The 16,843-nt window shown below is 40.2% G+C and overlaps 1 protein-coding gene across 1 annotated transcript in view; it reads left to right on the forward strand.

Moving 5' to 3' along the window:
- Positions 1 to 16,494, forward strand: part of MCM9 (minichromosome maintenance 9 homologous recombination repair factor) — a gene marked incomplete at both ends in the record, with an annotated part of 47,858 nt that extends 31,364 nt beyond the window's left edge. The window contains 6 exon segments of the mRNA XM_080616109.1: positions 964 to 1,138; positions 3,342 to 3,544; positions 4,552 to 4,755; positions 5,932 to 6,014; positions 13,036 to 13,181; positions 14,925 to 16,494. Of these exon segments, the coding sequence (XP_080472235.1) occupies positions 964 to 1,138; positions 3,342 to 3,544; positions 4,552 to 4,755; positions 5,932 to 6,014; positions 13,036 to 13,181; positions 14,925 to 16,494 (2,381 nt within the window).
- Positions 16,495 to 16,843: the final 349 nt, after the last annotated feature.

The following is a 16,843-nucleotide window of genomic DNA, read 5'->3' on the forward strand; positions in this document are numbered from 1 at the left end:
CCCAAGTTGTTCAGTGCAGAGGCCAGGAAGCCAAGAAAGATTGGATGCAGTGGAGTAGATTCCTCACAACAATCTAAAGTACGTGTTGTGTTATCAGGAAGCATGTATTTCAAATAACTTTTTGCTGGCCATTTGTGTACAAGAGGCTACTCTGGTGGGCTGCACAGTGATGAGAAGGCTTCTGCAGACTGTCCTCCCCGAAATGAACAAAGCTGGCGGGCGGGGGGAGTATTCTTGGGCAGGTTTTACTGTAGCATTCAAGGAGATTTTTGGCTGGTTGCAGCCTGTCAACTACTAGGATATTTTCATCTGAACACTGGAGTGAAAAAGAAGGGCTAAAGATAGAGAAGAAGCTGGGAAATAGGAAATAGTTTGAAAGGATCTGCACATCCTTAATAATGAGTGGCCATTCTCATAGTTGTGCAAAGTCTTTGACCTGCCATGCTCCCAGAGTTGTGTATCATGTATAGATTTACTGGGATTAAAAGTGAGACTTTGTCTTGCGCTTCCTGGGGCCAGGTGTTAAAAGACACTCAAAATATTTTATTTTTTTTTCCCAAAAAATTTTGTTTTGCAACTCCAGAATTTTGGTCTGTTTTAGTAGTTGGTGGGGAGGAGTTGCTAAATGACATTTGCCCTAATTTTCAGTTGTATCTGGTAGGTTTAGTCTTCTTACCCTAATCTCTTTTGCTCAATTAGCAAAGTCCTAAAACAAGTCACTATCGAACATGGGAAGCTTAACAGAGTCTGCTCCACAGGTCCGGGCTAACCTGCCAGACACTAGTGGGATTTCTTACTCATAGGTGTAAGGTGAGTTGCATGGTAGAGGTGTGTGGTGCAGTTAACCTGCTGTTTTGCCATCTGGCCATGGCACAAGCCAGTGGACTGGGCCCGTTTCTTTCACTCAAGTACCTTCCTGCGTTTTAAGGAAAAGACTGACTGAAGAAGTACTTGATCCTTCAGGTCTGACAGTGACTGCTGTGAAGGACTTTGGAGAGTGGAACTTGGAAGCTGGAGCACTGGTACTTGCAGATGGAGGCCTTTGTTGCATTGATGAGTTCAATAGTATCAAAGAACATGACAGAACCAGTATCCATGAAGCAATGGAGCAACAAACCATCAGTGTTGCAAAGGCAGGGTAAGTCGGATGTTAACATGTGATAAAAATGTAAGATGTTTCTCTTGTATTTACAAATTGGAGGGAGGTTTGTCATGCTGATTAAATATGTCTGTTTTCTTTGTTGTACTTAGTAGTTTTGTTCTTAGCAGTATTATTAAACTAGATGAGTCAACATTTCAAAGAATACTAGACCAGAGATTGCAAGTGATCAGAATGAATACATACCTGTTTCACTGTTCGGTTTTCAACCTACCACTGTAGGCCGGGGCACGTTCCTAAGAAGGCTTGGTGTTCTTTTTGTTGTACTTTGCTGCAAGTGCTCGTAAGAATCGTATGTGAAATGAGGAACTCTGTGAATTTTTTATTGGAACTTGGAAAGTGGGACTTAATTTCTCTAAAATCCAGTAATATTGCATGGTAACAAAAGAAGACCAACAGATTTCCAGGCTGCTGAATTTTCTATGTTGGGCATGACATAAACTCCTGGTTACTTTAAGTTCTTTGCTTTCTTTTTCAAAGTAGTGTGTGTTCAAGTCTGCTATTTCCTTCCCTGCCACTTTGATTTCATACCTTATTCTGTCGGTCATACACAGCTCTTGTCCAGGGCCATATCATTTCCTGGTTAGTATTGCTGAAATTGCTGCTCAAACAGCATCATTCCTTCCATATTCCACCTTGTCACCTTCAACTCAGTTCTTACTCCAGTCACATCTTCCTGGTTTCTGTAACTGATCATGTCCTTCCTCTATTCTGAGCATATCCACTGGAGCTCTCTTTACCCTCTTTGGCAGACAGTAGACAAGTCATGTCTCACTCACCTGAGTGATTATTAGCCCAGTAATGCAGCTGGGGACAAATACTTGAAATCAGCATGGTCCTATCTACTTAGTAAGATGGTGATGTATTTTAGCTGTGTTCTTTGTTGCAGTTGGCTTGGTTTCATAGACCCCAAATCACAGTTTGCTAACTTGCACATGTAGCCTCAGTTGCTCACTTTTAAGGACTACATATGTTGAGGATTTTTTTAGTAGTAACTTTGCACAGACAGGTTAAGCACTTTGTTGATTTTGATCTTATTTTGATGCATAGGAGATAAGATAGGGTTTTTTTTTCCCACTGTATAATAGAAGATCCGTAGTCCTTCCTTGTAGTTTCTCGCTACTCGTGTGGTGAGGAACGGAAGCACTAGTTCCCTCCGAACTAGGGCTGAGACATAGAGCATTCACGGAATGCGGGTCAACAACGATTTATCGCGCAGTTAGAATTCCTTATATCTGCCGCCTAAGCACCTCCCCAGGGTCAGCTGGTTCCTGTCCCTCCTGGCAACCTCCCGTCCGTGCACCAATCCCTCCACTTCCTCTCAGTTATAGAAGAATATAGGATGTGAGGCAGCAGTTACTCAGGAGCTGACTAGAAATAGCTCAGTGACAAACCAAAGTTAGAATACCTCTGCTGCTGCCTTAACCAAAAAGATTACATTTGGACTACTGGAATAAAAATAACCTCTCCCCACATCTAGAAATACATGCCAGGATAGCATGGTTAAGAGGAAAATGGCTGTTTCCCTGGAGGAACAGTTGATACGGCTGCCATCATCTGGTTTGGTTCATATTCATAACATGTTTACATACAGGAATAAACATAGTTTATATTACACTTTATTTTGCTTCCTTAAAATATAAGTCAAGGTAAAATGTTGCTTTCCAGCATTAAAATGTGTTTCTATAGTGTATAAATAAGCAAAGTAATACTTATTTCTGAAAGGTTATGTTAGATTTTACTATATAAGGACCAGGGAAGTTGTGAATGCTCCATCCCTGGCGGTGTTCAAGGCCAGGTTGGACAGAGCCTTGGGTGACACGATCTAGTGGGAGGTGTCCCTGCCCAGTGCAGGGGGATTGGAACTTAGATGATCTTAAGGTCCTTTCCAGCCCTAACTATTCTATGATTCTATGATAGCTGTGTTTAGAGATTACTCATGGCAATATTGCCCAGTTACTTTTGGTATCCTGATCATTGTCTTTCTGTATAGTTTCTATTGTCTGAGGAATGCTGTATATGTTATATATTAATACAATAATTGTGTATATTGTTTAGCTCTTATGATCTTTAAGGTAATATGTGCTCTTTATAACATAAAAATGTGATCCTTTTTAACACTTTAGAATCATTCTCCTACCCAATTTAATTCAGCCATAACGTTCACCGTACTTTTCTCTAGCTTGGTGTGCAAGCTTAATACAAGGACAACTATCCTGGCAGCAACAAACCCAAAAGGCCATTATGACTCTAATGAGTCTGTGTCTGTCAACATAGCTCTTGGCAGTCCCCTGTTGAGCAGATTTGACCTGGTCTTAGTATTGTTAGACACAAAGAACGAAGAATGGGACCGCATCATTTCATCCTTCATTTTGCAGAATAAAGGTAAAAATAGTCCTTTTAAATTATAACTAGTTAGGGGAGTGGAGTGGTTTGGTGGGGGTGTGCTTTTTTTTTTTTTTTTTTTTTTTTTTAAAATAACTTTCCCCATTTTTCTGTTTAGTTGGTTGTTCTTGAGTCTTTCATATTAATCAGTGCCTAACATTTTTGCTATGGTAGTTGCTTGTGGTATGGTTGTTTTTCAAGTAGGAATAAGATAGATACCACTAATTAATTAACAGCAGTGAGCTGAGAACACTTTATGATCATTTACAAGAGATTTTGGCCTGGACTGCTCAGTAAGTAGATAGTTGCCATCTTGCACTTTTACATTGCTTCATGTGCAGATCCTACACGCCATGCAATTGTACAAGCTGTTAATAGAAAACTTAATTCAGACAGAACAAATCTGAGCTGCATGTGCTTCATGGCTCAAAGAACGAACAGTAGTGTTCCCTACATAGAGCTCTGTGCTTTGGAATTAGGGAAGGCAGTGTGATACAATTTTAACCAGCTCCTTCTCCATCCACTTCCACAACGTAGCCTTGATCTGTGTTTGGGAAGCAGTAGTTAGAGGAAACTTCTTCAGCTAGCTTCCTTTGCTTCCCAAATGTTTCCCTACAAAAATGTTCAGAATATGGCAGGTAGCTTTTGGCTCCTACAAAGTAAGTAGAACACCCAGAGGAGATACATGCATTCAGTGTAGCATTTTACATTTTAAGAAATACTGGAGCACTTAGTACTGATTGTACCATCTGGTGGGCAGTAGGTCTGACAGCAGTTCTGTTGAAATTACTGGAAGCTTTACTGTAGATTTTGATAGGAGAGGGATTGGATGCTGTGTAAAATTCCACACTGGAATTTGACCAATTCCTTGAAGGCAAGTGTACAGACAACTCAGTATGCCCCAGAAATACGGTCTTTTATAGTCACCTGTCCATTTAACATGAATTCTTAGGAAAAAGCTTGATGTCTGTTGTTACAGAATTACTGACTAGACAGTTGTAACACAGGTTGCCCAAGCAAATCTGAAAAGCTGTGGAGCATGGAAAAGATGAAAACCTACTTCTGCCTTATCAAAAATATACAGCCAAAATTGTCTGGTGAGAGCAACCTGATCCTTGTACGCTACTATCAAATGCAGCGTCAGAGTGACTGCAGAAATGCTGCCCGAACTACCATTCGCTTGCTAGAGAGTTTGATCCGCCTTGCAGAAGGTAAAGTGGTGACAGTTTTATTTTTAGGGAAACAACCTTCATAAAAGAATAGATGTGGAGTATAATTACAGCCGGTAAGCAGAGTAGCAGCTTTTTCATGGAGGTAGGGATAGGTGAGTTTTTTATTGTTTTATTGTTTTATCTTTCTAATGTAAAGAGACTTGGGGAAGGGTGTTACATTTAGATTATCAAAATCAGTTTTAATTTTGCTGTTCTCACACCAATAGTAAAAACCTAAAACCACTGGAAGAAATCGTATTTGAGAGAAAAATCTTAGAAGTTATTTGTATTGATGAAAAGCAATCTCTGGATTTAGTTTACTTCATTTGAGCCAAGTATTTGCTTCTATCCTCAAATTGATAAAACATCAAAAAGAACATGTTTTTTTTTCCTTAAGTGTCAATAATCAAGTCTGTATTTTGCAGTGACTTAAGCGTTTCCAACTCTGAGTTCAAATCGTATTTCAGTTATATGAACAAAAACAAAGGAAGCAGTAGGTCTGTGTCTTAACATGACTTTGTTTCATGAAATGGCATGTAAACTATTTTCAGGATGAATTGAAAAGAATGTACTGTATTTTTGTATAGCAAACATAAACAGTCTTTATGCTTTTACATGCCATTCAGCAGTGTGGTGCTTCCTGCATCAGATATTTACGTTTTGTTCTCCATCTGGGGAGAGAAATTATTTAAGCAACATTCCTAACTTCTAGGGATTCACATGCTGTTTTCACATTCAGTGTTTCTTCCATTCTTATGTGTTCACATGATTGGGGCTTTTAGTGGCATTTAGTTCTTTCAAAGTATTATATAGATAGTATTAACTAACCTGCCTTTCTCTTACTGATAAAGAACTGTGTGTGTTTCTATAGCTACTTAGGAGGAAAGCCTCATAGAGTAAATTCTTTGCATTATATCCATTTACAAAAATCTGTTTTGTTTTGCTGACTTAAGGAAGGAAGAAGAAATAAAGTTATTGTAGGGAAAACATTTTAATACAAAATATATAATATTTAATATAATATGAAATTTGTGACTCAGACCAGTTAGAGGAAATCAGATTTTTTCTGACCTGTGATGAAAATTAGACTGTATTTTTTACTTTATAGTGATGGTACGTACCTATGTAGATAGAGATGTTTTATATCACACTCTCTGTGTCATTTATTTTTGATAGCTCATGCCCGGCTGATGTTTAGGGATACTGTGACTGTGGAAGATGCTGTAACTGTGGTATCAGTGATGGAATCTTCTATGCAGGTAAGGTTTCTTGCAGACATTGCCATTGCTGCAATACCACATTTATACAATTCAGTTTATCATGTAGGTATATGCCAGTCCTCTTTTTCTCTCATGGAAAGTAGGTCATCAGAGACCTTGACAAGTCATTTTTATTCCATCTTAATTACTAAAATTCTTAAACTGAAAAATCTGGATTGATGATAAAGGACTGGTACCTTTTTTTTAATAGACTGCAGTCTAAGTGAAGTTTTGGCATACTATTGACTTTTGTTAATTTACATTTTTAAGACCTTTAGAGGCAGAAATTGTGTCTATGTCGCTGTGTTTAATAGCCTTTTATGGGCTTTTCTTCCATGATTTTATCTTGTCACTCATTAACTAGGTATGAGAGAACCAAATCATTTTTTGGAGCATGTTTCAAACAGTTGCCAGGATCATTTTAAAATATGCCAGTGGTGATACTAAAACTCAGAAATTTTAGAAAACTATTTTACTCTGAGAAACCTTAAAATTCCACAACTTTGGTTGCACTGAAAGTTGTGCATTCCAGTTATCACATGGATTTGTGTAGTGTTTCTGTGTAAAAAGGCATTGAAAAAATGTGGAAGGTTAGATTTTAGTTTAACATTATTAGAATCATAGAATGGTTAGGGTTGGAAAGGACCTTGAGATCATCTAGTTCCAACCCCCCTGCCGTAGGCAGGGACACCTCACACTAAACCATGCTACCCAAGGCCTCATCCAACCTGGCCTTGAACACCGCCAAGGATGGAGCATTCACAACCTCCCTGGGCAACCCATTCCAGTGCCTCACCACCCTCACAGTAAAGAATTTCTTCCTTCTATCCAATCTAAACTTCCCCTGTTTAAGTTTGAACCCGTTACCCCTTGTCCTGTCACTACAGTCCCTGATGAATAGTCCCTCCCCAGCATCCTTGTAGGCCCCCTTCAGATACTGGAAGGCTGCTATGAGGTCTCCACGCAGCCTTCTCTTCTCCAGGCTGAACAGCCCCAACTTTCTCAGCCTCTCTTCATAGGGGAGGTGCTCCAGTCCCCTGATCATCCTCATGGCCCTCCTCTGGACTTGTTCCAGCAGTTCCATGTCCTTTTTATGTTGAGGACACCAGAACTGCACACAATACTCCAAGTGAGGTGTCATGAGGGCAGAGTAGATGGGCAGGATCACCTCCTTCGACCTGCTGGTCACACTCCTTTTGATGCAGCCCAGGATACGGTTGGCTTTCTGGGCTGCGAACGCACACTGAAGCCGGCTCATGTTCATTTTCTCATCGACCAACACCCCCAAGTCCTTCTCTGCAGGGCTGCTCTGAATCTCTTCTCTGCCCAACCTGTAGCTGTGCCTGGGATTGCTCCGACCCAGGTGTAGGACCTTGCACTTGGCATGGTTAAACTTCATAAGGTTGGCATCAGCCCACCTTACAAGCATGTCAAGGTCCCTCTGGATGGCATCCCTTCCCTCCGGCGTATCAACCGAACCACACAGCTTGGTGTCATCAGCCAACTTGGTGAAGGCGCACTCAATCCCGCTGTCCATGTCACCGACAAAGATGTTGAACAAGACCGGTCCCAACACCGATCCCTGAGGGACACCACTCGTTACCAGTCTCCAGCCGGACATCGAGCCATTGACCACAACTCTTTGCGTGCGGCCATCCAGCCAGCTCGTTATCCACCCAGTGGTCCACCCATCAAATTGATGTCTCTCCAGTTTAGAGACAAGGATGTCGTGTGGGACAGTGTTGAACACTTTGCACAAGTCCAGGTAGACGACATCAGCTGCTCTGCCCCTGTCCATCAGTTCTGTAGCCCCATCATAGAAGGTCACCAAATTGGTCAGGGAGGATTTCCCCTTAGTGAAGCCATGCTGGCTGTCACCAAGCATCTTGTTGTTTTTCATTTGCCTTAGCATGCCTTCCAGGAGAATCTGCTCCAAGAGTTTGCCAGGCACAGAGGTGAGACTAACTGGTCTGTAGTTCCCTGGGTCTTCCATTTTCCCGTTCTTGAAAATGGGGGTTATATTACCCTTCTTCCAGTCGTCGGGAACTTCACCTGACTGCCATGATTTCTCAAATATGATGGCCAGTGGCTTAGCAACTTCATTCGCCAGCTCCTTCAGGACCTGCGGATGGATTTCATCAGGTCCCGTGGACTTGTGTACGTTCAGGTTCTTAAGATGGTCTCGAACCAGATCCTCTCCTACGGTGGGCCTAGGGTCTTCATTCTCACAGTCCCTGCCTCCACCTTCCAAGACTTGGGTGGTGCAGTCAGAGCTTTTGCCAGTGAAGACTGAGGCAAAGAAGTCAGTAAGAACCTCAGCCTTCTCCAAATCCTGAGTAGCCAGTTCTCCTGATGTCTTCCAGAGGGGGCCTACGTTGTCCCTAGTCTGTCTTTTATTCGCTACATACCTATAGAATCCCTTCCTGTTATCCTTAACATCCCTAGCCAAGTTTAATTCTAACTGGGCCTTAGCCTTCCTCACCTGGTCCCTAGCTTCCCGGACAACATCCCTGTATTCTTCCCAGGCCGCCTCTCCTTGCTTCCACCTTTTATAAGCCTCTTTTTTCCTTTGAATTTTCCTGAGCAGCTCCTTATCCATCCAAGGAGGTCTCCTGGCCCTCCTGCTGCACTTCCTTCTAGTTGGGATGCAACACTCCTGAGCTTGGAGCAAGTGATCCTTGAATAACAACCAAGAGTCTTGGGCCCCCCTGCCCTCTAGGGCTGTATCCCATGGAACCTTACTAAGCAGGTTCCTGAAGAGGCCAAAGTCTGCTCTCTTGAAGTCCAGGGCAGTGAGCTTGCTGCACGCTCTTCTCACTGTCCTGAGGATCTCGAATTCGACCATCTCGTGGTCACTGCAACCAAGGCTGCCCTGGAGCGTCGCATTTCCAATGAGCCCTTCCCTGTTGGTGAGCATGAGGTCAAGCATGGCACCTCTCCTTGTCAGTTCCTCTATTACTTGCAGAAGGAAGTTGTCTTCCACACAATCGAGGAACCTCCTGGATTGCTTGTGCCTGGCCGTACTGTCGCATCCAACAGATATTAGGATGTTGAATATAAAGAAAAAGCAACACATTAATAAAAGAAATGAAAATCCAGTGGATGCTATTTTTAATGAAAATGCAGAAAATAATACAGACACTAATACTTCAGATAGAATATTTTTAAGGGAAATAAATCTTCATGCTTTGGAACTGAAGAAAAAAAATTACCTTGAGCAGATTATCCAAAGTTTTGGATGAGGTTTTCTAGTATGTCTGAAGTATTTGGTTTTGGCTCTGTCAGAGATGGTGTACTCTACTCCACACATGACTGGTCTGATCCAAAATGGTATTTCCTATGTTTCTGTGTAGGTTGATATGAATATATTAAAATTAAAACAATTTTATATAGCACCTGTTAGCTCAGTGGACCTGAAAGACCTTTGCAGGAGTAGATATGACAAAGTCACATGGTGGGTAGGCACTTGTGATCTCCCTTGTTCTTTCAATGAGAGTTGAGAGACTAATTGCAGTTCGTGCCATAGGTAATGTACTGCACAGTATTGCAAATGGAATTTGTCTCAAAAATTCTACAGGGCCTCACCTTATTAAGTAGCAAAAGATTATTTCACTGCTGCAGTTCGTCTTGCACTGTTTTGAAGAGCTCAGCTTCTCAATGACAGCACTGCATCTAGGTTAAAGTAAGAAGCAGTGCTAATATATCCAGTTGAAACAGCAGAAGATATCACATAAGAGTTCATTAACTGTAGTTAAAACTGACATTAGCTAGATGGGAATTTGATGGGACAGTGGTTTCAAAGCAATATGGTTTTGGATGTAAGAAATCTGTTTCATAACAGATCAAAAAGTGGAATGTATGTATATAATAATTATGAATATGTATTGTCATCTGTGTATCTCTCTACCTCATCAGCACGAATAAATGTAAAAGAATTGGCTTAACTGTGGGTCACTTTTTCATATTTATGCAGCTGTGCCCTGAAGGGCTGCAGTTTGCATAACAAGCATCAATCTAATAAGAGTCAGTGAGAAATCTCCCTGAATTATGACTGCGGAAGACTATCTGAGAGTAGTTGGTATAAACAAAACACCAAAACAATAGAAGTAAGATGCAAAAATTTATTTTCAGAAGTTGATTCCTTCTCTAGAAGAAAAAAAACAACCCAAGACTTTATATAATAATTATTATTATTGTAAGAATTTATTTATATATTATATACATCCTGTGTTTCTGGTCTAATTGTCAGTCTGTAGAATGAGGTTGTGAATGGGGAAGTATCAGTGCCATTCTTGAAGGACCGGCTGCTAAGTAAACCCTCTCTTCAACATGTCTTTTCAACTTCTACAAAATGTCATATTCTTGCCAATAGAGAATAAAAGTTTGCAGTTGTCAGGTCAGGTATTTCTTGTGAGCTCCCTTGGGAGGAAATACTATTGCATTTTCACCAGCCTAGGTCATTGGGAGGGTTTGTTTCATCCTCTAATTCACTCTTATTTTTCTCTTTCCTAATTTGTCTTTGTGAGTATAGTCTGTTTCCCCCTGGCTTGATCTTTTATTTCCCTCATTTCCTTTTTGTAGACATTGTCTCCCTCCTTCTCTTGGTCATATTTTGATCCTTGTTTTATTCCGTTTCCAATCCCTCTCCTTTTATTCCCATTTTACATTTTACTGGAACAAGTTGCCCAGAGAGGTGGTGGATGTGCTATCTTTGGAGACACTCAAGGCCAGACTGGATGTGGTTCTGGAAAACCTGCTCTAGTTGAAGATGTCCCTGCTCATTGCAGGGGGGTTGGATTAGATGACATTTGAAGGTCCCTTCCAAGCCAAATTATTCTATGATTTTGTTTTTCCATCCTTAGGCACTTTTACACCCTTACTTTCTGGTAACTGTCACTGTAATACTTTATTCTGTGTCTCTGTTATAGATCCTCTGCCCTCAGTTCCATAGCATGTGGACTTGTCATACGGCTGCCTTCCTCTACTCAAAATGGTATTTCAGAGGGGCGGATATCTTAGAGACATAATCACCAGCATAGAAATGAAACTTTACAGATATCTTAGTCCCATCCCACTTAGAATTTCACACACACACACAAGAATATATAAAAGAAACTCATTGTGATGGCCAAGTAAAGAGATGAAAAGGCAGTGATGGCGAGATGTAATTGTACCCTTCAGGTGCATATCTCAAGGTATATAATCATGTATGCCTTTTTTTTTTTTCATTGGATCCTTAGGTCACAGATTGACAGTACTCTAGCCAAATGCAACTATCCTATGTTAGTATTTTGTTCAATGTTTTGTTTATTATCTGCTATCGTAAAGGTGGAATTCTCAATTTCTTCACGTGTTTTTTCTGTGGAATTCATCTCCGGTGTACTTGAGTATTTCAGAAGTATCAATTCACTTATCTTCATGCAGTCCTTGAGAAGTGGTGGAACGGTGCTACTCCTGTTCTAAAATCTGGAGCTGAATTATTTCTTATCCAGAACAAATTGTCTGCTGGAGCATACCCCATGAGAGATTGTCATGGTTTAAGCTTAAACCACGACAGAGATGGTTAGGGCCCCAGTTTCAGAGTAATAGTAGCTCTTGGAGTATTTGAGCACATTTCCTGTTGACTGCAGTTTTCTTCTTTGCACACACCGCATCAGGATTCCAGTTACAGCTTTATTGCCTTTCAAAACCTTTGCTTAACTGGCTCATTCTGAATCACAAGAACTAGAACTTAGTGTCAGAGAGAGAATCTAGTTCTCCTTGGCTGTTTTCAGGTGTCCTAACCAAGAGACTGGACTTTCTGCATCTGTCTAGTGATTCAGTCTATCACTAACTGTGAATCTTCTGGTCCTAAAAACAAATATGACAGAGAGGTTCTACAACAACCTTTTCCGTGGCTACAGACTAATGTTTCTATGTGGAGCAGATCTTTCATGTTCCTGAAGGGATACGAGGAAAAAAAACCAAACCAACAGAAACTTCAATGGATGCATTAATGGTTGCATGGACAGCCTTAGTTTTAGCACTGTGTAGTTTTAGAGGGCTTTCATTAGCCACCAGAATAATGTTTATTCAATGTTGGGTTGATTATTTTTTTTTTTTAATTCAAAATTTTAAAATTTCAAAATGGAAGAACCAGAAATTGCCATAAATGAAAGCTTGTGGTCTGTGTGACTCCATATGTAGCAATTTCTGGTTCTAGAGACTCTGCTGACTTTTGCTATTGCTCTCATGGCACTTGATTTGCATCCTGTTTGTTAGTTGTGTTGAGCCTTATGGATTAGACAGGAGTGGTAAAGGCTAGCCAGTCTGTGGCAAAATAGAGGGTTTGTGCTGTGGGTGTTCTTTTTCCAAAGAGCGATTATCTGCAGTACTATTCTAGATTATTTATTGTAGAATAAATCATTTTGTGCAGATGCTCTGATCAAAATACTTAATTTTCACAAGACACAGCAAATTTGTCCCCGATTAAAATCATTTGCTTTCTATAATTATTCCTGAACAGGTAGTTACCCTGAAAGAGCTATTCAGAAATATTTTTGCTGGTCTATTTACCCTGTGCTGACAAGCCTTAATACCCAGGTCTTTCCATATAAATAATTAGACAAAGCTAATGAAGACTTTCAGCAGTCAGAACTTCTTCAGTTATAAAAGTTGCTCATGTGGCAGAATTTTGACAAGGTATTTGGAAAATTAATTCAATACTAATTTCCATTTTTAGTCATGATGTTCGCAAGCCTTAGGTGGATTTTCCATTTTTTGTATGAATAAAAATAAACCAGTGCTTGTAAATGGCAGATTTGATAATATAATTAATTGCTTTATACATACAACTACCTTTGCCTGTGTGAGCAGCCCTAAGAGTGTGAATATAGTGACTCAGTAAATACTTGATCATTTAAGCTTTAAAAAATCCAGGGAAGAATTTTGTGTGAAATGGCCTCTGCTGTTAAAATTTGGTGCTGATTTATAAGGATAGCTTCTTTTTATTTTTTTTTTTTTAATCTTTTTGGTGACATAGGGTTGTGCGCTTCTTGGAGGCATCAATGCTTTACACACCTCATTCCCTGAAGATCCAATGGCTCAGTACCGTACACAATGTGAACTCATATTGGAGCGATTGGAGCTGCAGGATCTTCTGCACAAAGAGCTACAAAGACTTGACAGGTATAATGTGCAAAGCAATGAAATAATTCAATAGCAAAAAATAATTGTTTGGCAATGGTATCTGGAGAGGGTCTAAAAGTAGAATCTGACATTGGGAAGGGACTTGTTCTTTAAAGGACATGGATAAGCAGGGAGAGTGTTTTAAAGTAGCACTCCAAGATCATCACAGGATCATTTCTCCTTCTAGGTTATGGAATTCATAAAGAATTTAAGAATGTTTCAGTCAGTTTCCAATTCATACCTCAATTCTGTGCTCAGATAAATTTCAGCGGAACTCCTTAGGGTCAAAATGACAGATTCCGTAGCTGAGCAAATAATTTTATATAACCTTTTGTTACCTGCTTGATAAAATACAACAGATCTGCTTCATATTTTTTAAGCTGCCTTCCGTGTTGGGCTCGTCAGGCTGCTTCCCTTTCTGTTAGTGGAAAATATCAGCCTGAATCAAAGTTCGCTTCTTTTGATCTTCCCTTTCTAATACGCTGGAAGTTTCACTGTCTGCTCCTTAGTTTTCAGGTCACAGCAATAATCTTTAGAAAGTCTATTTGCTGTTATTAATAGGAAACTTTTAGCATACTGGGGCTGAGAGGAAAACACTAGGATTGCAAAGGAAATAAAATACAAAAATATATCATTTGTTTCGTGAAATGAGATTAGACTGTGAAGAAACTCATACTTCTCGTTGTTAAAGGAAGAGAAAAGATGAATATTATGGAAGCTAATGGGAACAGCTGGGAAAGTACGCTTTTTCTTTAAATATTTTTCAGACTTATTTTGTAACTCATTATAAGAACATTTTAAATAACCACAGAGGCAGTAAAAACAGATCAAAGCGGGTTATCTCCAACAGGCAGACAAAAGCTGGTTTTAGTAAAAACAGAGGTGTTCCTAAGAGATCATAGACATGTAGGATGGTATGGGGATCATATAGCAGAGGAACTGTTTATAGTGCATGGGAATCATTTCACCTACACTAATGCAGTCACTTTTGGAATGGAATGTGACTGTTCTTCACTCATGGATAGAATCACTGTTTAGCAAGAAGTAAAATGCTATCTTCCTTGGAAATTATATGTTTAGGTACAATAGACAGAATATCAGCTATACTGAGACTGGAGAACCCTCATTCTAGCACCTCTGTTGTTTTGGAGGGCCCTGAGGACATTAATAGCCACAGGCAGTGAAAATTAAGTTTTGTAGGTAATCTGTGATGTTTTTCCTCTTATCATGTGGAGGTTTAGATATGTTGAGTCCATAATGATTATGAGAGAAAACCACCAGCAACCACAATTCCAAGTAATACCTAGGTTTTCCATTCTGATAACTCATTTAAGGCTTTGCCTTGCTCAGGGTAAAATCTAATGAGGTTCTTGTTTTAGAAGATGTGCTTACAGAATGTGTAATCCCTAAGGGACTCTAGCAATGGCTGTAAGTAGTGCAAAGCTGTTAGTTTGTTTTTCTGTTTATCTCTCAAGGAAATGAAGTTTATGTGGTTGTTTTCTCTGACCACCTGCCTGTTGTCTACTGGGGGCACTAAATTCTGCTGCTTACTGTAGAAGGTGCTGAAAGATCACAGACTGCAACACCAGCTTTTGGAGCTATATGTGAAACTTAATAATGCACTTTTGTGGCCTACATTATTTGTAGCTCTTCACCATTCATACATACTAAACATCACTAGTGCAATAAAGAAAAAAAAAAGAGAAAAATATCTATTGCTTATTTTTTGTTTTCAATCCATAGATTACAAAAGAAAAACCCATGCCAGCTGCAGCTTGAACAGACAGGTTTCAATACTATTACAAGATGCTTGAACAAGGATACATTTGGGCAGTCAAAGCAACTCCCTCAGACAGAACCTTCAAATCAACAAGAGAATAACTCCAGGCCAAAGCCTTCTTTGCCTGAAGACAACTGTGAAGGGAATATACATCTAGAACCCTTGTGCAGCCCAGCCTATGGTAGTAACAAGAATGCAAACCACCTGATCAAACATAGTAAGAGAGGTGATGAAGGCAGCTTGGCATGGTTTGACAGCCTGGAAGAGAGCAACACTGATGCTGAAGAAACTTTTCAGAAAAAGTCTCCAATGCTCAAGATATCTCCAAATACCTTGACTTCAAAAGCCCTGTGTAAAACATCCTGTTCTGAAAAAAGAAGTGCTTCAATACCAAAAAAGGAAAATGGAATGAAAGAATCACTAGCAACTGTGAATCTACATTCTCCTTTGGAACAAGACAAAGTTTCCAAGATAAGCAGGACAAGGACTGAAGAACACAACTGTTCTTCTTCAGAAGCAAATATTGAAGACCCAGCATCACCAAGTGCTAGCACGCAGGATTCAGTTATTACACAACGGGTTTCAAAAAGCTGTCAGAGACTGCACACTGAGAAATCACATGGATTCTTTACAAGTACACAGGACCCTGAGGCAAAGGCCCTTCCTTCAGTGTTACCTGTGTCTGGCCTGTCAGATTTTTCAAGTGATGGAGATTCTGTGTTACTGGAGGAGAAGAACAATATACCTGTAGGAGCAAAACCAGCAACTGTTTCCATGAGAAAGAGAAGTAAAGGTCAAATAGTGAAGGAAACAAATGTAGCAGGTTCCCATGAGCCAGAAATCCTTGACAGTGAAAGTCCTCCAGCGGCTAAACTAGCTAAATTTACTTTCAGAGCAAGGACAAAACTTAATCATTCTTCAGAGAAGAAAAATGAAGACTTTTCTCTTTTTCAGAGTGAAACTATTTTTAAGCCTGGAGAGCAGCTCCAGGGAGAGCAGCTGCTAGAAGAATGCTGCCCCCCTGAGAAATGCAAGACGACATTGGGTCGCTTAGGAAAAACTCGTGTGGAAAAACGATCAATTGATAATAAAGGGAGAGAAGAGCAACAGAATCAGGCCTTAGGGAAAGAGATCAGAGGAAATGGAACAGTACGCTCTCATGTCAGGTTTGATGCTGTGTCATCTCCACCCACTGAAAAGAAAAAGGAGGGAGAGGAGAAGCTGCGTGGCCCAAGCACAGGGAAGGTGCGCTCCAGCACATTAGCCAAACTGTCAACATTCTCCTTTGCACCACATCCTGAGTCACAATTGGCAACCTCATCTACCATTAAGGTTGATACTAACAAGGGAAGCCATAGCCACTTGCTGAAGGTGCACATGAGTAATCCTAGCAGAAGGAAGAGTTTTACATTGGAAAATGCTAGTAAAGCCAGTGTGGTCACACAAAAATCTCTCTTCTCGATAGCAGAACTAGATGATGCTACCTTAGATTTTGATTGGGATGAAGAGGTTAGGAAAGATCCAAGCACATAACATATATATCCTCCAAATTACTTAGTGTGCAGTTCTCCTGAATCTCCATCCTTCCATCAATTGTATCCATAATTTACAAAGTATTTAAAACCAATCATCCTGGACGTCTGTTGATACCAATGAACATACTTCCTTTATGCTGTATACTCTACATCAGACTGTGTATACTGCAGGACTGATGTGTCTTTCAGTTCCCAAGACTCCATATATGTTGACTCCTTTGATTGACCTGATGTTACTTGAAGACTTGTATGTTCATACACCTGGAGTATGCTGAATCTCACAGAAGATCAGGCTTAATTGACTGTTATCCTTTAGTTCCTGTAGCAGTTAGAACTCTGCATGATTC

This window comes from Psittacula echo (genome assembly GCF_963264785.1).
Source record: "Psittacula echo genome assembly, chromosome: 4".
NCBI lineage: Eukaryota > Metazoa > Chordata > Aves > Psittaciformes > Psittacidae > Psittacula > Psittacula echo.